At 40.3% G+C, this 24,153-nt stretch overlaps 1 protein-coding gene across 4 annotated transcripts in view; it reads left to right on the top strand.

Annotated features, from left to right (window-relative positions):
* Positions 1-23,913, top strand: part of SLAIN1 (SLAIN motif family member 1) — a 53,290-nt gene extending 29,377 nt beyond the window's left edge. The window contains exons 3-9 of one of the 4 annotated variants that reach the window (XM_069802492.1): positions 1,866-2,015; positions 3,944-4,093; positions 6,331-6,669; positions 16,789-16,953; positions 18,892-18,980; positions 19,089-19,192; positions 22,393-23,913. In XM_069802492.1, coding sequence (XP_069658593.1) covers positions 1,866-2,015; positions 3,944-4,093; positions 6,331-6,669; positions 16,789-16,953; positions 18,892-18,980; positions 19,089-19,192; positions 22,393-22,468 — 1,073 coding nt within the window. In that variant the 3' untranslated portion in view covers positions 22,469-23,913. Of the gene's footprint in view, positions 1-1,865; positions 2,016-3,943; positions 4,094-6,330; positions 6,670-16,788; positions 16,954-18,891; positions 19,193-22,392 lie in introns of all 4 variants that reach the window. The other 3 variants (XM_069802494.1, XM_069802491.1, XM_069802493.1) reach the window with 3 other exon arrangements.
* The last annotated feature ends 240 nt before the right edge of the window (positions 23,914-24,153 follow it).

Genomic DNA, 24,153 nt, shown 5'->3' with positions numbered 1-24,153 from the left:
TGATCCCATTGGTGAATGTTAAGGACAAATAGCCCTGCCAGGAGGTCTGTGTCGCGTTGCTTGGCATCGAGCCATTTCCTAGAAGTGGTGCTGATGCTGCTCCTAGTTAGGATCTCAGACCTTTAGGTTTCTTTCAGCTCCGAGGAACTAGAATCATCAAAAATGAGGGAATTGCAATAATTCTTTGATGAGGGGACAGCAAAGATCACAATTTGAATTTTTGTGTCTTACCAATGTGTAGTTTAGCTCCCTCCCGCAGGGACCGAGCCCTGCAGGTACTTGCCTTCCCCAGCAGACCGCTTGGTGCCGGTGCTGGAACCAGGCGGTTGCCTTCGCTCCAAGCTTGGTAGCGCTAGTGGGAAGAGTAGAAAAGGCTGCTTATTCCTTACAAACCCAGGAGTATCTTTGAGTGGGTCAAAGCAAAAGGAATAGAGCAGAAATAGCATCTTTTGGACTGACGATGAACCGATTACTCCAAAGGTTGCAAGGATGTGATTGGCAGCCCACCAATGAGATACGCTTCCCTGCTGTTCCCGTGGCCTCTCCGTGTTGATGTTAGCAAGGAGGAATAAAGTTCCCATGTCCTGCTAAATCATTTCGGTGGCAGTGAGGTTTTAAAATAGAGAGAGCCCGAATATTTGAATATGTGTGTTTAAAACGACAGGTCCAAATAACGTGGCAGATTTGTGGTATTAACTAGCCATGTGTTGGAGAGTAGCTTTTGAGGGCTTTGGGGCCCTTCTAGTTGTGAAAACCGGTTTGCGGCATCTTACATCACAAAGTATGCCTGCTAAGCGTCAAGGTTATGCCATTGATTTCTGAGCTGGGTGTAGATATGTTCCTAGCACCCTCCCTTGTGGCACTGTACATGACACATGTCAGGACAAAATAGATTCTAACACAAATAAGTATGCGATACTATCATTTGTTTTTCATCTGTACAAACTTTGCTTGTATCTGAATGGGTTCTCTGAAATTTACATTTTTTAAATTTTGCCTTTTCCTTCTACTTAAAACAACTTTAATATTTATTTATTTTCTGAAGAGCATGTGGATATTGTTTATTTTGCCTTTTGAACGCGTGTTAAAAAATAGGCGAACCAAAGGACAGTTGGATTCATATTTTACTGGATGAGCTAAAAAATGTAAATTAAATAAACCTTTCTTTTTTTTGCCTATTCTGAGCTGTTTCTGATGTTACTGAGCAGACCAGATGCCTTGCAAGCTTATCGTAAGCAATATGTAGAAAAAGAGGTGCCCTGTTTTATTATTTGGTTGATCCTCCAAAAACACTGAAAAAAAATTTCATGCTTATGTAATCAGGAATTTGATGCTGTAAAAAAAGAAGGGGAAATATGGTAGCTTAAAAGCTTGCTATGGGATTACAGTTGTTTTTAGCACTTGATGGTTAAGTGTCTTTTACTGCTGTGTCTCTGAACTCCCATAACTGCTAATTTAACTGCTAATTCAGTTGTGTGATGATTGATTGCCACGAACAATTCCTTGAAAAACACTAGAAATTTCATCTGTGTTTCTCTATTAACTGTAGTGGTTTTTACTTCCTCTGTTACTTTGTGTGTTGGCACCCAGTGATATACATGATGAATAGATACCAAAATGGTGTATGCATAGAAAATGGTAAATAAGACATATTTGCTAGAAAACTTTCTGGAGCATACTTTTACATCTAGAAGGCTCTGCTGATCCTGGTTTGCTGCTGAACTTGGGCCATTATTTTCCTTTTGCCAGAAGTAAAAAATATATAGTGAACAGATTAAGATGAGACTATTTTTTTCTCTAACAGCACTATTCTATTTATAACTATAAATCTTTTTTTTCCCCCTCCTCCCTTGCATCTGTAACAGCTAGCCGATGGCGGAACCTCTTCTCTACACCTGTCTCCTTGGCTTTTCCCTATAGTCCTGTTGCGAGACTCACCCCATATACCAATGGCTTTAATAGTCCCAGCTTCTCTAAAACCTCCAGTAAAGCAATACTAACACCTGAACGGACAGGTAATGCTTATCTTTTTATTGATTTGCGGTGCTTACAGAATTGCTTAATTTAATCTAATCTTGCTAGCATTTAACAGCAATACACTGTTCGGATGATTGTATATAGACTCTCATCTCGGAGGGAGATTTTTAAAAAATTACCTAAAATGTGGCAATTAACTAGTAGTGTAGTTTATCTTCTGTGTTACACAGCATGTTACAGGAAAGTGATGGTAGTAAACAGAGCCTATTTCTCAGCAATGGTTTACCTGAGAGTATAGTTGCAACTGTGTCAGCTTAAACAGTCCCCAGCTTTGTCTGCCCTTTATTGCTCATTTGTGCCCCACTGTGCCCCTTCCTTATGTCTACAGAAACATCTGTGCAGCTGTGTAATGAAGTTGCAGGGAGAATTTCTCTATAGTAAAAATAGCCAGAAGAATCATGGCATTCTGGCATTATCAAGCTGGCATTATCGCTACTATCCAAGATTTATTTTGTTTGCCACTGATTTTCAGGGGACATAGGAGTTTTAGGAAAAAATGCAAACTTTCTTCTATAGGCTGTAAATTGCAAAGAGTTGCATTTTTCCTTCTTCGCTACAGGAGTCAGGAGTCAATTTATATTGTGACTTCTCTTAAGCTGCAATGGCGGTAGAGAAAATAATCTTCTGGGGAAGAAGCATTAACATGTCATTGCTGGCAGGAGCAGGTGTGGTCTAAGGAAGTTAGCATCAGTGTCACACTGATCTGTGCACAATTTTCTTTACAACGTGTGAAATCAGTGCAGAAAGCCCTGTTAGGGATATGGCACTGCAGGTGAGATACAGCTCCAGACTGAATGCTTGGTGTTCGTGTCTGTGTGAGCAAGATGTCTAAGCTCCCCTATTTAGTGGGATGTAGTTTAGTCCCTAATGAAGGCACCTCATGCTATTTGAGATACCCTCAGGTATCTCATCTAGCTTCCCACTGCTGCTCCAATAGGGCACAGCTGTTACTACCTCTGCAAAACCTCAAGGACCGTTGTAACTTGCAAATTTTAAAGAGCAAACACATTACCCCTTGCCATCCTTCCAAAGCAAAGTAATCCCCTGTGTGTCCTTTGCTGTTGGAGGTATTATTAGAGGGCGGCTAAATTTAGGATGAATTTTAGGTGGCTGCTTTGAGCAGTGCTAGAGGATGCAAACACATCTGTGGTACAAGCACAGCTGATGAGCCGTAGTCGCAGCCGTTCTTGCCCTGCAGGCTGTGGGCCTCTGGTGGTCCAGAGGATATTAGAAAGTGATTTACTGTTTTATTTGAATATTTTTTCTTTAAAGTTGGGTAACAGCTAGCTTATGCAACTAATTGCAGTTGAGTTTGTATTTTACTGTCATGGAGGGTAAAAGTAGAATCCAGAGCCCTTTCCAAAAGGTAGCTCTGTGAGGGAGGCAATGCTTTCTCTCTTGTTGCACAATGTTCAGTCTTAATTGTTATTGACATTGATTTATCTGATGATTATAAACAATTTAAAAAAAACCAGTAAAATATAGATAAATGGCTCTGATATGGTATCTGAGTACTGAGCAGAAGTTGGTGACATACACACTTGCTTTTCAGAACAGAGTAGGGAGAACCACAGTCCCATAAGAAGGATTCAAATGCAGATGTGTTTAGACTATGCTAACTAATCTGAGCTGTATCAGAACTGTATTGGGTAAATTATTCATTGTCTGGGCTATGTGATGCTATTTTGGGAACACGCAGAGGAATTCCTGATCCATTACTACACTTACTACTTCTCACAAGTATCAAAGCCCTTTGCTAATGGTTAGTGGATTGCACTACACTTCTGAAAGTTTCCATCTGGTATACAGAAAAAATTTTAAGTTGCTGTAACATGAAGGGCTGATAGCCATGAATGAAAGACATCCAGCCGTATTCACAGACTAAAGGTTATGTTTTCTTACATAGGTTACATTTCTAGGAGTTCCCCTTTGAGCCCACAGTCATCAATAGACAGCGAACTGAGCACCTCGGAGCTGGAGGATGATTCCATCTCCATGGGATACAAGCTGCAGGACCTCACCGACGTTCAGATCATGGCTCGTCTACAGGAGGAGAGTAGGTGGCTTTTTTTCATTTTTCAAAATAGTCTGAGAAAGATTTCCTGTAACAGTCAAAACTGCTCCAGTCTGGTCTCAGTCAAGCGGATCTTTCTCAAACAGTGTCACCTCTTGAGTGGCAGGTGGAAAAACACCTCACCTGCATGGAGAAGGTGAGCATGTTGTTGGGTTCAGGTAAATGGCACTGGATCTTTCAAAGCTTGATGCTTACATTTTTCTGAATCCCAACTGGTAGCTCCATACCTGTTGAGTACCTGTTGAGTAGATTTATAATGTTTTACCATATTAATTAATTAAAATAATTTTATTTCTGTGGAAGGAAGAGGCGAAAGCATTTTTCTCATGCATATGTTTCATGAGAAAGGTAAAAATAAGCAGCGTTCATGGATTTCTTTACCTCTACTTTGATCTTCTTAATTGTCAGATGAATTTTGAGATTAGTTCCCCTTTAAATCCTGAATTGGGGCATTTAAATTTAACATTTTGGTTTCAGAGTAGTGATTATGCACAAATCTGAGCCCAAAAGCTTGTTTGACATAGATTATAGTTTGGCTTGATAGTAATTTTTGGAAAATGTCTTTATTCATAAATAAAGGGCATTTGACTTAGAAGTCACTCGGTAAGTGCAGTATCTTTCTCACTTCCTATTAGTGCCAAGTGAGTTATCAAGGAGGAGATGATGAGATGAAAACCAAGAGAAATTCAGAGGTGGTGACTGAAGGAAAATGCTAAGCAATAAGTGATTAAATAAAATAAAAATAAAATGTGAAGAAAAAATTAGAGCTGCAGTCTGCCTGCAGCAACCAGACTGAGCAGGCTAGAGTGATCGCTTGTCAGCAGTCGAACTTGCTGAACGTCTGGTAGCACTTGTTATGTTCAGCAGAGAGATTAGCAAGTGTGAGACTTTCCAAGATAGCTGAATTCTCAGCTAGCAAATGTGTGTGGTCACAGCTCAGAAAATTTCTGATATTATGTGAAAGTTGCAATAATTTAAGAAAAAAAAAATTATGGATATCAAAGATCCAAAGGATTGCATTACTTAAATGACAGCTATGCTCATCTCCCTCAGAGTGAGGTTTAAAAAAAGACAAAAGACTTCAGGTAATTAGCTCTTTAAGGAATCAGGTCATTGGTAAACTGGAAGGGAAAACACTGTTTTTCTTCTAATCTGTGTCAGGTGTAATAGTTGTATCTCATCCTTGCAGTAGCAGCTGGTACAGAATGTTTGAGCACGTGACGGTTGTTGTCCACTTAATCCCGTGGAAAGTGATGGTATTATACGTGCATGCGGGCACGCTCTCTTCATGGCCACGAATAGAAACTCCCCTCGAGGAGGGGCGGGAAAGCATGTTAAGAAGTTTCTGTTATGAAGCAAAGACATCTGCCAAAGCTGAGGGCTTTTTGTAAATCCAGGAAAGTTGTTATCCGCAGCTGTTGGTGGAGTTACTCAGCTCCTGGAAATGCAATGTACATCCCCTTTTTCCCTGGCTACTGTGCAGCTGGAAAAAGGGGGGATGTACAAGGGATGTGAATGTTTCCCTCTCTCACTTGACCCGGAGCAAACATGCTTTTCTGGGGCAGTGCTAACAGTGGGGTGGTTTTCAAAACCTGGTGTTCTGAGAAGGGGGTGGTAGGATGCGTACCTGTCCAAAACACAGCTGTGTTACCACTAAGCCTTGTCTGTGAGATCGGCTGCTAGCAGGAGCTAATTCTGGTTCAGGGAGGTTGGAGAGCCAGAATATTTACATGGGTTATTAGTTTAGGAACTGAAGTTGTCAGCATTTTCGTTGCATGTATATAAAAGTTTAATAGCAATAACTTGGAAAACTAATAGAGTGAGTGTTAATTCCTCTAATTAAAGGTGTTTAAAAGTTAAAAACTTGATACTCAGGTAGTCTTTCTATTGGCAGAGAAATAGGTGCCTCCTGAAGGCAATTCATCTTATGTTAAGATAGGTGTCTAAGACATCTCACGGGTACTGCATTTTGGAGATGCCTGTGTTCTTTTTTTTATTAAAAATGGATCTCGAGGGAAATAATTGAGGCTCAGATGCTGAAAGACAGCGAAAGTTAGATCAGATGAATCCTACCTCAGATCTTCAGCCTGGTGACACTGTAAATCCAATTCTTGCTGTAAAGTCATGTCTACTTACCTGCTTAGTTTTCAAGATTGAAGTGCATATTAAGAGTTAATCACTTAGCAGAAGCCAAATCATCCTCTTCTTGGAATTTACAGGCCTTAGGCAAGATTATGCTTCGACTTCAGCATCTGTGTCAAGGCACAGTTCAAGCGTCTCTCTGCATGCGGGAAAGAAAGGGACATGCGGTGACCAGGAATACGATCGCTATAGTCTTGAGGACGAGGAAGAGTTTGACCACCTCCCACCTCCGCAGCCACGGCTGACTCGCTGCTCCCCCTTCCAGAGAGGAATTCCTCACTCACAGACTTTCTCCAGTATCCGGGACTGCAGGAGGAGCCCTACCTCCCCACACTTCCCTTCAAATACTTATCAGCAGCCCTACTACCCTCCGCAAGCCCAAACTCCAGAGCAGCAACCAAATAGGATTAACGGAGGTGGGTTGCATGCTTTTCTGAGAAGTGGTCTTTTCTCTGTGCAAAGTGCCAGTGCCATGTTAAAGATCAAGTTATGTCAACAGAGTGAAGTGTGTTTAGTGTGTGATGGCTAGATCAGTCTGTGAATTGTGACAAGCAATTTAAGCCTGTGCAAATGATTGAGGTATGTTATTGTTAAGTAATTTCCTGCAAAATGTAATCTGTGACCTGGTCATGAAAGTTGTTGCTTTAGTCTGTTTTAAAGTGCTGCAAGGATGACCACAAGTGAAGAAAGAAGAAAAAGGAAAGAAGAGCATCTTTTAGCAGGCTAACAGTTGGTTAGAAGAACTGATTGGGCTTTCAAGCTTGGCCTAGGCATGTCCATTGTGGATACAGTAAAATACAAAATAGGGTTGTCAGTTTATCAATCCCTTTCTTATTCCTGACTTTGCTGTTAATGCAGCTATGCTGTGAATCCGCAATGAGTGCTAATGGCAGGGGTCAACACTCTGCTCTTGTTCCAGGTCTGGTAGGGCAGACTGTTAAAGTAGTGGGAGATAATGTCACTCCCAAACTATCTTGAGCCGTTGCTCCTTTTTGCACTGCATCTGAGATGTATTCCAGAGTCCCTGGAATATTTGTCTCTCAGCGCTCATTCAAAACTTAAATTTCCCTCCATTGTTGCTGTTACCGTCCTTTTCATTCCTTATTATGATCACAATTTTCTTCCTCCTGCTGCATCTTACTTTCCTATTCCTTCAGCCTTTTCCCCAAGCTAATTCAAAACAGTTTTCAGTCAGGGACTTGTTCGTAACATCACAGGTTACAGCTCACCCTTGGGCAAGAAAATAAATGTGTTCTTCAAAACAACATAAAGTTGCTATTTATAGAGCACTCCAGGTATGCATGTTGCTTTCCTGACACACAAGACATGACAGGTTGGTGCCAAAAGCACTTGCATTCAAAGTAAGACATGGCGTGGAAGTATAATCGACAAGTGGCAGTACATAAAGAAAGCTGATGTTAACACAGGGTAGAGCAACGTGGGTGTTTGTTGGTACAGCATATGTGCCATATCAATCTCAACGTTATTTTTCTTCCTGGTGAGGTACAAGAATGGGACAGCACTGATGGGCTTGCAGAAATGTTGGGGAGATAGAAAGGAAGGTTATGGGGCATTTTTGATTCAGGAATAAGGGCAGGATGTGGTGCTGCGATCTTTTCGTATGGTCCCCAAATGCTTTTTCAATGATATTTTCGTATTCCATGTCAGTGGAACTTAAGTATTAGATTCCCACATAGAAACCTCAGGAAGTACTTACAGGGCACTGAAAACACTAGACTCCTAGTTTATTAACTAGAAAGTGTATAAATGTAAAAGGCCACCAATTTTACCACCTGGTTGCCTTTTTCTCAAAAACTTTGATGCGTTGGATAACCTGTTCGGTGTTGCTCAAAAGATGGACACACATGACTTCAGTTACCCGTTTGCTGGGATGGCAGACAATCCTGTAATAGCCAGTACCTCTATCTTTAGAGGGGAATTATCTTTTCAGCTTCTGCACCTTCAGCCTCTGACTCATGCAGCACTGATCCACATAGGTGGCAAATACTGATGTTTACAAACGTTTTACTTTGGCTGTGTTCTGTTGGCAGGCAAGGAGTCAAGTGTTCACTGTATTGAGTATGTGTTCACTGTATTGAGTATGTCTGAGTAGTATTACAACACCTTCTAATCGGCACTTCTCATCATCTTGGCAACAGTTCCATTGTCTTTCAAGAACTCCTACGCGTTGAAATGGAGGTAGACTGCAAAATAAGAATTTGTCTGAATCTCAATATGATGGATGATGTGTTCCGCACTGTTACAGTTTACCAAGGCAAATGAGAAAGTGGGGTGTGATAGATGGAAGGGCTAAACTGTTTAGTTACTGCTTTCAATGTATGTGGAAAGCATCATCCATAATTAATCAAAATCGCACATACCACATGCTGTGCTGCTCTTGGCCATTCCAACAGTCTTCCCAAATCTCTCTTTCTCTTACCCCAGAGAGATCACTTCTGTTCTTGTATGTGCAGTCAACCAGGTCCCTGGTTCATCTGATCATTCACAGAGCTCTCCATAAGAGAAGAGTAGGTGGGAAGTAACTGTTGAACTTTGGCACTCAGTCTGGGGTGAAAAAACAGTGTTTAGCTTTGACACAATGTCTCCCCAAAACTAGGCTATGTGTTTAGCTCAAGTACAATTTTTTGCCTTTAGGAACAAATGGTATGAGGGATGCTATCCTACCTGCTTTTAGTGAAGTTTGTTTAGTATGGTACGCAAGTTGAGGTACTTACTCAACTACCTGTACTGTAACAAATATGCTGAAGGTGTGATAAACTTGGAAAACTTCAAGAATTCTTTTAAGAGTATAATATTGGTTGCCTGATGAGGAGCGCCTACGTTTAGATGCTGCGATGTGGGTGTCCACATGTGTCTGAAGGGCCCAATTCGGCTGCCCAGATGCAAGCACTTAGCGCTGTACGGGGTACTTTGATGCACCCTGCTTGGCTTTGCCGTCGCCATGTGTCAGTGCTGCTTAGATGCTGTAGACACCCCAGGGTCTCTCAAATGGCGTGAGGTACCTGTACATAGGCGCTGACTTGCACACTAGGTGTCTAGTCTCTCACTATAACCGATGGTCTCCTTGTTCTCCATCCACAAGATTGCATTTTAGGTAGCGGAGAGGTTGTCTGGGCTTTCTGGCACCCTTGTAATCTTCTGCCTGTGCTTGGGGTGAGAGTACTCTCACAGATGTTGTCCAGCTGTGTTGGAGGCCATAATTTTGAACTCACACATTGTTCTTGTCAATGTATTACAGCAAAGTGCTGCCCTGCTGTGATTTTGACACTCTGCCCTGTTTTAAATTGCTGGATACCTATTTCAAAATAAAATACCATACATCTGTTTTGAAATACCACACCATCTAGCCCCCACTCCCAGGTCCAGGTTCCTTCTCTTGCCTTATCCCACCCATGTCTGAGTGAATGGTACCAGTCCCGTTTACTGCCAGTCCCCAACAGCTTGCTGTACTGACAGGCTCCTGGTGAACACTACCATAAAGAGGCAGATGCATGCAAATGTAAATACGTTAAGAAGTGAAATTTGTTAAGGTGTGTTTAAGGTGTATTTGGGGCCACTTGTAGAATAGGCTGTAGGCATACCTGTTACCTCTTAAACGACATTTTTGCAGCCATCACCTGTAGTCTGTGTATGTTATCTTTGCTTTCTACTAAGTTTTATTTCCAATTCTGGCAAGAATACACTAATAGAAAAGCTTTGCACGAAATCCGCTTTTTTTTTTTCCTTATTTAATTACACCCTCTCCGAAATCTGCTGAATTCTCTGTAATGATGAGTTACATTAGAAAAATTCCATCTCTGAACTTTTTAAGGCATTCTGGTTTTCAGGGATTTTGTAATTGGTTAGTGGGTCAGAAATAGATCATTTAAAGAAGATCTGAGAGACAGGAGATGAATAGCTTTTGAATATCTGTTGCAGTTAGCTAAAATGAGTCCATCTAGTTAGTGTGTGTGTTATAATTTAACAAAGCTTTTAAAGTGTTGGCAATGGAAACATTTATGTTTATACCTCTCTCCCCTTTCCTCTAATTTGAAGAAGTTCATGGTTAACAACTTAAAATGTTGCTAACTGTTAATATCAAAAATACTTTAGTAATTTTTATATAAGAAATACCACCAAATTTCATAAAACAAAGCTGTTTTCTGCTTTATGGTGTCCATAAATGTACACTTTTTTTTTTTTAAACTGTGACACATAAGTAATCTCTTTCATTTTAACTTTTTAAAAAATATTTTTTATTTCTGTTTGGTCACTTTATTCTTTTTGAATAGATGTTAATATCTATGCCCTTTATTACTTCTGATTTTTCTGAAAACATAAGTAACAGAAGTATAGTGCTGTGAAATCATCCAGGATAGACAAGATGCTGAAAGTGGGATTGATTTTCTTGTGTTCAGGCCCACTTTCCAGCTCTTGAGATAAGCTTACTCATAAAGTTTTATCCTGGCACCCCTTACTTCATGTGGATTTTAAAGTGTCCATTTTTATAATACCTGAAAATTGGAAACTTTGTATTTTGGATGAATTATTCCAGCTAAAGGAGGAGTTTATTACAATGCAGTAAGAAGGGGCAGATGAAAAATACATCCTTCATTGAGTAGCAGTGCATGCAAGCTGGTTAATTTCAATGTATATTTTCCATTACCTTTTCATGTTGATTTTTAAATTTTTAGCTTGGTTGATACCTTCATAAATGGACCACAGATTCACTTGAAAAATTTTGCTTTTATTTTCGAGAAATTGCTAGTTATGAGTTACTTTGTTGCATATGCTTCTGGGGAATAACTTTTCTCAGACAAAATATTATGAACATCGTTGGCTGTTGCAACACCCTTGCCTCATTTGAAAAGCTGCAGATGTGGGTTTTGTTTGTTATTTGTTTGTGGTTGGTTTTGTGGGGTTTTTTTAAGCAAACTCCAGGCAGATACAGAAGAGCAGCATTTCAGGGGCAGTAGGTTGGTTTTTAGAGATCAGTTCAGTATAGACTAACATTGATTTGTGTGTTTGGAGAGGTAGGAAAAGGTCTGTCCTTACTGATTTGCTGATTTACAGAGTGTTTTTCTGCTCATAACCTCTCTTGCTCAGGAAGGAAGGAAGAATTCACTGTAGGAAATTGTTGCAGACTTTAATGAAGAAAAGGAGGAAAAAATCTTACTTTGTCACCTTTGAAGTTATATTGAGAATAGTGATCAGTGGGGAGAAGTCATAGAAGGATAATGGAAAAATCTTTAATTTGCTATAACAATCTGTGGTGGTAGACATATGCCTGTGAAGCCAGGGCGAGATGAAGTAATAATTCTGAATAAAATGGAAGTGTTCAACATTAGCAAAATGTAGGTATTGACAGTCATGAAGAATGGTGTCTCTCGCTTAACTGAAAGACTTGCTTTTAGTTCTTAACCTGTATTTGTGTTTTTACACACTGATGTCTCTGTTGTATCAACTGACGATTCCACAGACCTTTAACTAGACCCTGGTGTATTTGTGATGTCATAAATGTTATAATCATAACAAATGTAATGCAGATACTGAACTCAGGTCTTCAAAGATGAGGAAAACAAATTAATCCCTTAAGGTGAAGTTGTATTTGAGTCTACAAGTTTGGTAAGGATTTCAGAACAAACTCTGAATATCTGCGTAATATAGAACATAATATTTAAAATAGAAAAGCACAGATTTTTTCCTTATGGTTTCTCCCCAACTTATTTGTGCATACAATACAGATAAGACAGAGTTGAATTTGCAGGGTTTGTGTAAAGGATTTAAATATGAGTAAGAAACTGCTAATATAGCTTAAATGGTGATACAGATTTCTCTGAGACACTAATAATTCATTGTATCACATTCCTTAACGATAGTGCACTTTTGGCGAGGCTTGTGAGTCCTTTTGTTCAAATAAAACGTTGACAACACTTGCAGAGAATAACAGTGAATGAATAAACATGTTTTAAGACACTTCACTGTAGAGTCAACCTAAGCCCTTCTTGCAAGGAAAGCCTCCCTGGATGAGGCGTTTTGCAGAGAGAAGATGATACTGACCAAGAACCACTACAGAACTCTCAGTCTGGCAGCCCACCAAGAGCGCACCTCTTCTGGGGCAGCTTTGCTCCAAGGGCAAGGTCTGTTTGCGTGCTATATGGACATTAATCTTCAGCCGGTGATAGTATTAGGTCAGGGAAGGAAAAAAAAAAAACCCAGAAGCGGTGAAATGGGGACGGCCACCAGCGGTGCTGGGACCAGAAGACAGAAGGCAGGTGCTGCCTGTTCTGGTGTCCTGCCAGAAGGAAGCTGGGTCACCGATCCCAGGCTTCATAGAAGAAACGGCATCGGGGGAAGAACTTCCTGGAAAAAAACAGAACTGAAGCAGCTGGGTAAGAGGCAAACTGCTGCCTTTACTGTAATTTTGTGGAATGTTTGACAAAATAAGGGACACTTTTGCCTGCTTTTTGACCCGTTTCTCACCAGTAGTGAATATGATGTGTGCTGTGAGAGGGTCTTTTCATGCACATTTTCAGTTGAGGGCAGAGGACCCTGTATTTCACAATTCCCAGTTTTTCCTGTGCTGTAGGCAACAGGCAATTCAGCGTGGATGCCACACGGGAAAAAGTGTAAACATGCAGTAGGTGGTTTCTGGTGTATCGTTCTGCTTCAGATATGTGAAACAAGGGCAACGTGTCCCATCTATAGAACACTCATGAAGTGACAAGCACGTGTGTATATGCATGAACTATTCTGGTGGTAATAACCAGGAACTGATTATTAACTCACTTGCATGACCTGTTCTTGCATTTTCTTCACACTTTCAAATTTCTCAATAATACAATGTGTGTAGGTCATGCTATTACATCTCAAAGAAAGCTGGGAAAGGCAAAGATACATCTGTGATGCTTTATATGGCTGCATCCTACTTAGACATCATATTTGTTTATATTTGTTTATAGTTGAGTAGACTCAGTAGTGGGTTGCAATAACTACAGATGCTGTAGAAGGTGCAGGTCCTTTGGAGTTCCTCGCTGGTGTTAATATCTACATCTTCCTAACAGAACAAACTGTAAACAACCCATGATTTTTTAGGCTTGCCACTGAACGAGATTAGTGCAGAAGAGGTCACAGAAACTGTAGCAAATGTCAGCATTCATCATAAACAGGACTATTTGGGCAAATTACTTTTCACCTGAGAATACATCTCAGCTCTACGCCTTCAATCCTCCTCTCTGTTAATTTTCTCATCAGTCTTAGGAGAGCAAAGAGCTCTAGAAAGTGAAGGTTTGCTACTTGCAGCTTGGAAAAATTTTTTTGTTTTCTTCTCATATATTTCCAGCAAGTTCATACCTAGTCACGTCTTACTGGCCTGAAATATTAAAATCACGTAACTCCCACCTTCTGCTTCCGTATATCAAGCTTACAAGAGCCAGCGTTTCATTTACAAACAAAACGTCTGTAAGACCCTTTCCACTGTTCTTAGGAGGGGAACAGGTGGCAGAACAACTTCAAGAAACAGATGAAAGAGGATGCATCATCCAAGGAGATCAAAGCTGCAAAAATGCCATCAAGATGAACGTTTCTGGGTTTTCCCCAAGCACAAAACTGACCTGCTATTTTCATTGCTTTTCAGGGCCATTTGTCTCAGCAGACACAAGGACCCATCAAAGAAGTAACACAGATGCTCGATGGATGAGAATTTTCAGGTGCAGCAGGAATCTGCTGCCTGAGGACTGAAAGAATCAGCAGCAGAGCAGACTGCTGGAATGAGAAGGGACTAATGAACAGGAGGCAAAAGACGTGGCCACCCGTGACACAGAGGAAATCTAAGCTACTCGTGTACCTATTTTTCCTGCTATTGTAGCTGCATCCACTGGACAATTCAAGGCTCAAATCATGCCTGTCGTGGCTGATGCAGTCCCTGAGTGGAAGAGCACGTAGACTCCAAGGAATTCTGCTTATACAACATGATATGTGGACAGTATTAGAATAGCTATTTTATGCAGTGCTATCTTCCCTACTGCCATCCTGCTGCTCAAACCTTTTTTGCCAAGTGCTGTAATGTTGACCTAGGATTTCAGAAGTTAGGATTTTAAAGGGTAGGCTAGGGCTCCAAAATTAACAGTAGCTACAGACTTCCCATATTCATGAATTTCTGCCACTCTGGGCCAAGGATTGCATTGTAGAAAGACAGTTCCCTTTCCAGTTTTCAAAATCATGAGTATTTCAGAAATAGGGACATACAGTAGCTGTATAGATGCCATTGTTTGCATCCCCAGGACAGTTTTAGAAGCCTAATAACTATTTTATCATTGTTATATCAGTGATATTAATACTTACCACATGACTGAACCACAGTGGTAATCCCTTTGCTAATGTTCATTGGTGTACCGCTGACAGTTTTAGCCTGCCAGCATCAGTGGTGAGTCGCTGAAGCACAACTCTAACTCTTTGATGAAGGATTACCCTGAAACTGGTTCTTTATTAGGATTTGGCTGTACTCCAGTTTCCAGGAACTCAAGCCTTGCATTTCCTTTTCCTGCACTGAACTCCTCCCTATCTTACCTTCCATACCTACTGTTTGATTTCAAAAATATGAAAATGTAGTGTATTTCATTCACAGGAATATTTAAACTATTTCCTGGACAGCAGTGGTTTTCTATGTCAGACCATCTGTGGTAACTGAAAGTCAGCCTTAGTTGAGGTGGAAGAGAAGAGGGTCTCATCATTACATGACCAGTGTGCATGATATAGTGTCAAGGGCAGGTAGGCACTAGTAATTGGGGCTCGGGACATAAAGATATTAGAAATGTTGGACCTTTGAAGTAGAAGGATGTTTTTGACTATTTGCAGGATACTCTACCAGTTCTTATCATGACGACCAGTCATAAAAAACAGCTAGAGTGGTAACCTTGCTGTGACTCAGTTTGCTGGAGTTACATAGGCATCCTATACATTGAAGTTACTGTTAGTGACTACTAATACCTTGTATAGATAGAACTGTACTGTCACTTCTTATTACTCAACAGTTGTTAGCAGCTTTAAGGATTAGAGGAGCTCATGATGGTGCTAAATAGGCTATGTATTTATGTGGACTGATAAACAGAGATTCCCAAGTTAAATTTGTTGTTTCTGTGGACTGAACTTGCCCTACGTGAGCTAGGAGGTCGACCCAAACCAGCAGTTCCAAGCTGTGTGTGATATGTCGTTCTTGTGCATACATCCAAAATGTCGATCTTGAAATGCCCTGCTTGCTGTTGGAGCGAGCAGTCGTAGCTGCCTATTCGAAGACAGGCAGACCCTGCTTTCTGTTGCAGCGTGAGAACTGGAGGCAGACATCTGCCATGCACTGGAACCTACGGCAGGGGCAGGAGCTGGCGGCCTCCCTGCTGACCACGGTACCAGGAGAAACATAGCCACCTCAGCCAGGCACAGCACTTGTGCTCCCGAACCTGGCCAGGAGGCCAGCATTGGCGGCATTGTCAATGACAATTTAAGAAATGACCCATTACTTGCCCACAGCAGTGCTTCACTGAAGTCTGTCACATCACAGGAGGCAATTCAGACCAGGTCATTCAGTGTGTGCCTTTCTGCCCCCGCCAGCCTCTTCGGATTATACAGAACAGAGTCATCTCCCTTTGGCCCTGCAGCAGAAGAGACCAAAAGAGCTTCGCCTTAGATTACCTAATGCTGTTGTGGTTGGCAGGTCTTCTCGAGATGTCAGGCTTGGTCTCAGCGTCTCTCTCTAAATCAACTAGCATGAGTGGGGTTGCAGACATCTTCTGACCTAGACACATGCCTTAGGTGTTGAACATGCCTCCAAAACATTTGGGGCATTTGCAGCTTTCTTTTCCTGAAAGACCCTACAGGCCTGTTCTGAAAATGCCCACCAAATCAGGCACTACAAGAGGGGTAGGAGGGAGAACCACCAGATTTGAAAATCCTGATATCAACTCAGGGCTCCAAGCAGCTGAACAGCATCGACTTAACAGGTTTTGTGCATGGCCACCTGCAGAAACAACATGCTAATAAGGTTAGGTACCGAATGGAATTTTTTAGCATCTCATTGGCACCTGAAGGCAAGACCTTAGTCACAGGATGGATTTGTCTCACCTGTCTTTAGACATCCACAGTGTAGATACCTGTGTCTGACTGTGTCACTGCAGCCTTGCTTTGTATTCACTGCAAAGAAACAGGCACAATTAGGGCATGATTCATCTGACCTACTTTACACATTTACGTGAAACTCATCCTTATCATGACACTTTAGTGTTTAAATCTTTGCAATTCTGAACATGTACTGCCTATTCATGTCTAAAATTATTTGTTAATAATCATGCTGTTACAGTAGTCAGAACGGTTCAATTAGTAGGCCGTCAAAAACATATTCATATTCTTCCGGCAGAGCAAAACCTTTCTTTGTGTTGAAGTAATTTGTTTTAAATTTTATTTTCTACAGAAATTATTCAGAGACCGCTCATGTTTGTTGCAAATTCTGATATGACTATGGATGTTACCTTCTTTTGCTTCAGATAAACTTCGAAGAAGCATGCCTAACCTCACGCGGATGCCAAGTACCCCCACCATTAACAGTAATGCTGGCTTTGCTAGTTCTCCGGTCACTGTGAGGAACAGTCAAAGCTTTGACTCCAATTTGCATGGAGCGAGTAATGGGATTTCAAGGATGCAGTCGTGTAGTAAGTACCTGTGTTCTTTGGCTGCGTGCAAAGAATCGATAGAGTGGTAAAATACACGTCCCAGTCACTGATCCTCTGCTTTATGAAAAGTTAAAAGCAGGCTGTGTTCCTTTTGCACCATATTTTAATATAGCACAGGATTTTCAAAGTTTCTATTTTGGAAAGCAAATTCTGCCAATCTTGTTACGCTGTATTGAGAGTTTCATCACCTCCTTTTGTTTTTTTCTTTGGCCGTTCATTTTGTGCCGGCTTTAAAACTAAAATTATAATTAGTAGCAGTAGTATTGTAGAAGCACCAATAATGCAATTAATTCATATAAGCTTACATTTTTAGTTTTGATACTAGAATTGAAAAGTGCTTTTCTTGGTAATTTGTACAATACTGGTTTTACAGTACACTGTATAAATACTACTTTAAAATACATGGCCTCTCTCCTACTGAAGTTGAGCCACTTTCTTCTGAGCAAATGTGGTAAACAAGAGGGTTATATCCTCAAGTATAATATACTTGTTGAGTGGGGGAATTAAAATGACTCTAGTTAGTTTAATTTAGGTGACTTCTTGATGGGGGGATGAAGGGAGTATTGATCTAGTGGATGTTGAATTATTAATGCGGAGTGGGAATGAGATAGATTGAGATCCAAACCCATCTTTTCTAGCACAGTGGTTGAGGTACTCTGAGAGGAAATGGAAAAAGTGGATTTCGCTGGACACAGGCAGGAGAAAGTATTTAACTTATGCCTCCCATGTGAGATTTTGGAGGGAGAAGTTGGCAAAACCTTTTCCTGTGGGTGTTTTCTTTCAAATTTGAGCAGAATTTACAAATGTCACCAAAAGTACTAAACGGCATCTTTTCTGGAAAATGTACTTGACTGCTGGATTTATTTTCTTTTATTTTTGTCCTGTTTGAATAGGAGAATCGAAGTAGTTGTTCAGGTTCCCACCTGAATTTGCATGGTAGTGCATTGAGAGTTTAATTTTATTTACTATTTTAGAAATGCCTATTTCTGTGTGTGTTTATGTATGTGTGTATGTATATATGTGCGTGTATAAAATGTGATTTTTCTGAAATAGTTTTTTGGAGAACATTTCTAATAAGTGGCTGTGCTGGGGTATTTAAGGAGCTGTGTTACAATAATAGTTCCATAGCAATATATTGTCAGTATTGTTTAATTGAATCACACATCTGTATTTTCTCCTGTGTCTCTAAATGATCTTAAGATGTCCTTTTCCAGAGACTTGAAAAAGGATTAGCCTGTATGTGGTATGTTAGTTTATGTGCTTCAGGCTTTTGACAGTTTGCTTTTGATATGTGGACTCTGGAACAGATGCGTGTTTGATGTACACCAGAGGGCAGGATTGTGTAGAAAGTCTCTATATAAAGCTTCCGAAACCCATAGCATTGATTTAAAATTATAGTTTACATAACATCAGCCTTGAAATATGCTGTTATATTCAAGACCTTTTTATAGCCTTTTTATTGTTTTTATACATAAAGTGTAGATGTCTGCAATCTTCTATGCTTTAATGCAATGTTCCTTAAACAAGATGGGGCTATTGCAAGCAACTTTACAGAAATCTAAATAATCTGACAGTAATTAATTCATACCTTCAGCAGTTTCTCTTGCTTAAAGCTCTAATTGCATAGGTGGAATTAGTGTGCTTGTAATGGCTAATGAAACCTCTTTGAGGAGAAAAAGAAGGATGAATATGGGGTGGGATTTTTGTTCAGGATGGGGATGGAACAGGGTATTTTAGTTCAGTGCAGTGTTACTGGATACAGTAATGGATCCAAGAGGTTTTTCAGCAGTTTATAATTAGCAAGTAAATTGTATAATGATGTGTTTATCCCAATTTGGATCTATCTAGAAATCAGCATTACTATCTGGCCTCATCTGTTGCATACTGACCTCGTTACTTTTCTACCACTCTTTACAGTTCCATCCCCAGGACAGCTTCAACACAGAGTTCACAGTGTGGGACATTTTCCAGTGTCTGTCAGACAGCCTCTCAAAGCTACTGCCTACGTAAGCCCAACCGTACAAGGTAGTACTAGTAGTAGTAGTAGCAGCAGTATTCCAATATCCAACAACTTACAGTTATATTCTAACACTGGGATCCCAATGCCAAACAAGACTGCCAGTCAAGGAATTGTAGGGCGCAGTGCTCTTCCAAGACCATCGCTGGCTATCAACGGGAGTGGCATACCCAGAAGTAAAATTGCACAGCCAGTTCGAAGGTAAGAGTTAAACAGGCCTCTTTCCCTGTGTGGATGGCTTTGGCTTAGATTGTGGTGTTGGTTGGTTGTTTTTTTTTCTGAGTACGAAGCTGGGCTATGAAAGAGAAGCGTTTCTAGCTCCTAATGTAAAGTCACTGAATGGGTGAAGATTTCTTTCCAGAAATAGCGATGGACAATGCCTGCTGGTAGTTCCTAGTAAACTCTAATATTGATAGAATGTAATCACATATAAATAAGAATGGATTGCCATCTATCAATAAGTACTCAAAACAAATGGAAATCTCATATCATTGACATATGTGGCTTGCCTTCTTCTTGACTTGTGCCAACTGCTATTTCAATGTCACAGGATGAGCAAATCTTAGAGTACCCAAACAGAAAGAGTTATGTCGCTGTCGTTGTAAATGGCAGTAGACTGTAAAAATGCAACCTGTGACATTACAGCATTGTGAGGAAGGAAATGTCCTGGATAGTACAGTCTTGGGTTGAACTGTTTCAAATCGGTAACAAAGCTATTTATACTCCAGAAAGTCTGGGCTCCTGTCTTTGCACCATCAAATGTACCTTAGCAGCATCATATGTTGCCGTAGAGCCAGACCAGTGATCCTTGAATATAGATGGTCTTTGCACTGTGGAAATGACAAGTTTATAGGACTCTAAAAGCACAGACAGAATGGAACTCATTCTACAGTTCTTTGAGACCCTTGTTTCATTTTATTTATTCATGTGGAAAATAAGGGCGGTTTCAGTTCGTGTGGAATTTTCTTGGAAAGAATTCAGCCATCACCGGCAGATTTTCTCACTGTTGATTTTTGTCACTGTGGTCATTTCGAAGGAATGCTATTTAAGTTTAAGAGTTTAGCTTCTGTTAGTATACTGAAAATTAAAGTGGTTTTAGTCATAACCTGATTAGAAGTAAAAAAGGTCTTCTGTTTTGTTTTGTGTTTTTTAAATCTATCAGATGTTCAGGAAGAAGTGCACATTCAGAGCAAAGCTGTGCCTTCATGCCTATAGCCAGACTGTTAAATAGCCAAGTTACTGGCTTAAAATAGGTTGTTAGATATTTTATATAGGGTCTGCATTAGGGAACTTCAGTATTTACTGCGTAGGATCAAGCATGTGAGGGTCTGCTTTTGATAATTTGTAAAATAAAATTATAATAGCCAAGATAACTGACTTGGCTAACTATTAACTGCTTTTCTCCTTACCATCAGAGATTCATGCATACAAAAGCAATGTAAAGAAATTTTAACAGTACAGTCCATCTCTACTTAGCCTCCTGTTGAATGGATCCACACAACCCTCAGCCCTCTCCAACTCTGCGCTCAGGGCTTCTTGCAGACCCCTACCTTCCAGTGCTCTGCTTTCTATCCTTACACAATGTGAGGGGCAGCGGGGGCAGCTTCCCGCAGGGCAAGGTGAGCCAGGAGCTGAGTGGGACAACCAGGCTGGCCCGCAGTGCCCAACCAAGAGCAGCATTGATGGTGACCAGGGTCAGGCAACAGTCCCAGCCTCCAGACAGGTCCACAGCGATGAGGCAGGTCCCACCTAAAGCCAGGAAGTCCATCAGCAGCTCAGGGTCTGGATCATCCCAGGTACCAGGCGCAGGCATGGCAGCAACGTAAGGAGAGCTCCGGAGCCAAGGTGGGAGGCTCGCTTGTGTTTGCTGCTTTGTGCTGGAGCCAGTCACGGCAATCCAGCTGGTGATGGAAGAGTGGGACGGGACTACAGACCCTCCAAAAACTCTGTTATCTCAAAACCACGTGGCATCATACTGACAGCTCATGCTTCTTTGAAACAGTTTTCAACACTGGCGCATTTTCTGTTCAGTGCCCTGTAGCAGAGATTCAGCTCTGGATACGTAGCAGTATGCTTACAGTTGTTTTAAGCTTAGTCAGTTATTCTTTACTTTTGCCCTCTCCATTTTTTCTTCAGGATTGTTAAACACACTTTCCTCTTTTTATTTATGGAAAGAAAGAAATGAAAGTGGCAGTTGCAGAAAATGGCAGAGGCAGGTCTTTTTATGCCTCAAATTAACTGGATTTATATCAAAGACAAGTGATCCCGCAACAACATGGAGCTGCACAAAAGCAGCTTGGCTGAACCTAAGTTTAAAGAGCTTTTTTTACTTAAGTGCAATGTTTTTGCCACTAAAAAATTCGTTGTAGCAGAGAGGCAAGAAGCTGCTCTGATGACTGCTTTTAACTTACTGATTCTGCCTGCCCTTACAACATACCTCTGCCTTTTTCCAGCCAAGAGCATTTGGAAGGGAGAGGAAGCATCAGTAACTCACAGAAAAAGCAGAGAAGTGCGAGAACAAGGCTTTGGACCTGGTTTTATAAGAAACAGTTTCACAGAACTGAGACGCTTTATTTTCAGCAAATTTTGGTGTAACTAAAATATAGTTGCAGCAAATGAGAGATAGCCTGCCTTCTCACCAGTGAGTTGCCAGTCGGATCAAGTCAGATGGTTGTTTTTCCTTTTTATCTTACTTGAAACAGTTACCTCAGTAGTACCTGGAGTGTTTGAAAGATGGTCAACAAGCATTTTATAATAAGTCCTCGATTAGTGAGAGACACGGCCCCGGTGTGAGGGTGGGGGCCTAGAGGATGGCAAGTTCCCTGCAGGAGTGGTGGTGCTGGGACTGGCGGCTCTCTGAGTTCAGCTGTGGGATGGAAACACGTCGTCGCGTGTCTTGGATAGGAGCATCTGGAGCAGGCTTTGTAGAGTTCTTTGACCGACAAGATGCCAAAATTCTTTAGTGCCTGCATAGTGTTTTTATAAAGTGCTGTTTTCTTCATGAGCATGCTGAGCACAACAGCTTTTTGGAGAATATCTCCCATTAGGTCTCTGCTGTCTGTAGTGACAAAAATAGGTTTTTATCGTCTTTAGCCCTGAAAAAACAAATCTTCCCATCTAGAGGGGTCTCATGCATCATGACAATTATTCACCAAATTCATTTTTACAAACCTTTTACCCTGTTAAGACTAGTAACAGTAATGGGGTCTCATTGGAAGTGGCCTTAATTTCACCATAGATCTTTACATTTGCATTAGCATGGAGCCAGAAATATACTAGAATGCTGTCTCCAAGCAAGCCACAAAGCCAGTGTCACTGCAGAAGTAAATGATGTTTGTTACCTTGATCTTTCACATGAAATATGACTTCCTTTCCCTTTTTTTGTCATTTGGTTAATACAGTTTCCTTCAGCCTCCAAAGCCACTTTCGTCACTCAGCACGATGCGGGATGGGAACTGGAGAGATGGCTGCTATTGATGAAAGATGCCCATCAACAGTGGAAAATAAATAATGCGGATTTCATTACCCAGCTGGCTGGGTAACAATGATTTGGGAGAGGAGAGTCATACGGTATTATTTCCCCCGGGATTTTAATATGTAACCATCCATAATACAATGTCATTTTTTAAAAATGAACATCTTAGCAAATACTAAATATTGCACTTAATCAGTTACCTGAACAGCTGCATTGTTATCAGACTAACAATGGCAGTGTTGGCATTTGGAACTGAAGAAAGTATTATATATGTGCAACATATCAGAATATTTCCTTGGAAAGAACTAGGAGATAATGCTTTCGGGCAGCTTTGCCATACTGAAATTCTAAGACAATTTATTCAGTGTAAAGGCATCATGCATTTTACTTTCAATTTGGGGGGACTTATGTATGTGCTTGAATTTTTTTCTAGTGTTTCCAGTACATTTTATTTTGTATACTTAAGTTCATTTAAACTTGCCTGAACCTTGAACAACAAAGAGATAATTTAACTTTTCTGTGCCATAAATAATATTTTTGGGGTAATGTACTTTTTTAGCGCTAGGAACATATCTTACAAAATCGTACCATTGGCAATACAAAGCAGTATATTTATGTTGCAGAAGCACAAAAAAAGTAGCATTCACTGGAAATTGCCATCCAGCTGGGTCAGCATGGTTTTGTTGGTCTTTCACCATTTGTTCAATTGTTAATTTATTGTCATAGTGTTTTGTATTTAAAATGGCAGCATAAGTCACGTTGCACTTACAAAGATACAGTGATCTCTAAAACTACAGTTGGTTTTCAGTACTTTATTACAAAGAGTAAAATTGTAATGTTTTATTAACAGTTGCTTATGGAAAATGAGTTTTAATGCGAATCTTTTTGATAGATCTTTTACAAAATCCAATTGCACTAATCAATGCTTTCTTATAATGGCATATGACTTAATATTTGATTACAACTGTGTATACTGCTGTTTTGGAATGTTTCAGAAATAAAGAATCTATTTCAGCAATAATGTTGTTCTTGAGTGTGCAATGTAAACATTGTCAGAATTTAGCAACTGATATCTACTTAGCTCCTGCAGTTTTTATTACTTGGCATTTATAAAGATTATGCTGGATTTTGCAAATAGTAACTAATTTTCTGAAATTTTCTGATTTTTTTAAAATTGTGTTATAAAGCTATAGTATGCATAGAAGACAAATATGTATTGTTTTAGAATCAATCATTATGATCTTATATGATCTTAAGATTTTTTTTTTCAATTTAATGTTCAGATTTTGCAAGTGCAAATGTGGCTTGCAATGGGAAACGGAGATTGTGTACCAAGTGAGTCTTTCACCATGCTCTGAATTTGCTGTCAGTTTTGCTCCGAATTAGCTCGAGGACCTGCTTTTCTTAAAAGGGCAAGCTAAAATAAAAAACAAAGGAGAAGCATTTAGTGGTGAGTAAAACCTTAATTACGTTGAGAAATGATTGTATAGCAGTGCAGTAGTATCCCTGCACAACGTAAAATTGTTTAACAGAGATAGACAATTCATTTTTCACACTTTAGTTCTTTTAATGCAGTCAGAATCCATTCTTCCAAAAAAAAGCAGAACTGTTGAAGAGGATATCAAGAAATATTCCAACAAGGAAATGAGCTCTGCACAGGTAAGTATTTCAGCAGGAGTGTGCCAAA

Source organism: Haliaeetus albicilla, chromosome 15 (genome assembly GCF_947461875.1).
Source record: "Haliaeetus albicilla chromosome 15, bHalAlb1.1, whole genome shotgun sequence".
In the NCBI taxonomy this organism is placed as follows: Eukaryota; Metazoa; Chordata; class Aves; order Accipitriformes; family Accipitridae; genus Haliaeetus; species Haliaeetus albicilla.
This window is presented reverse-complemented; position numbering and strand designations above follow the sequence as displayed.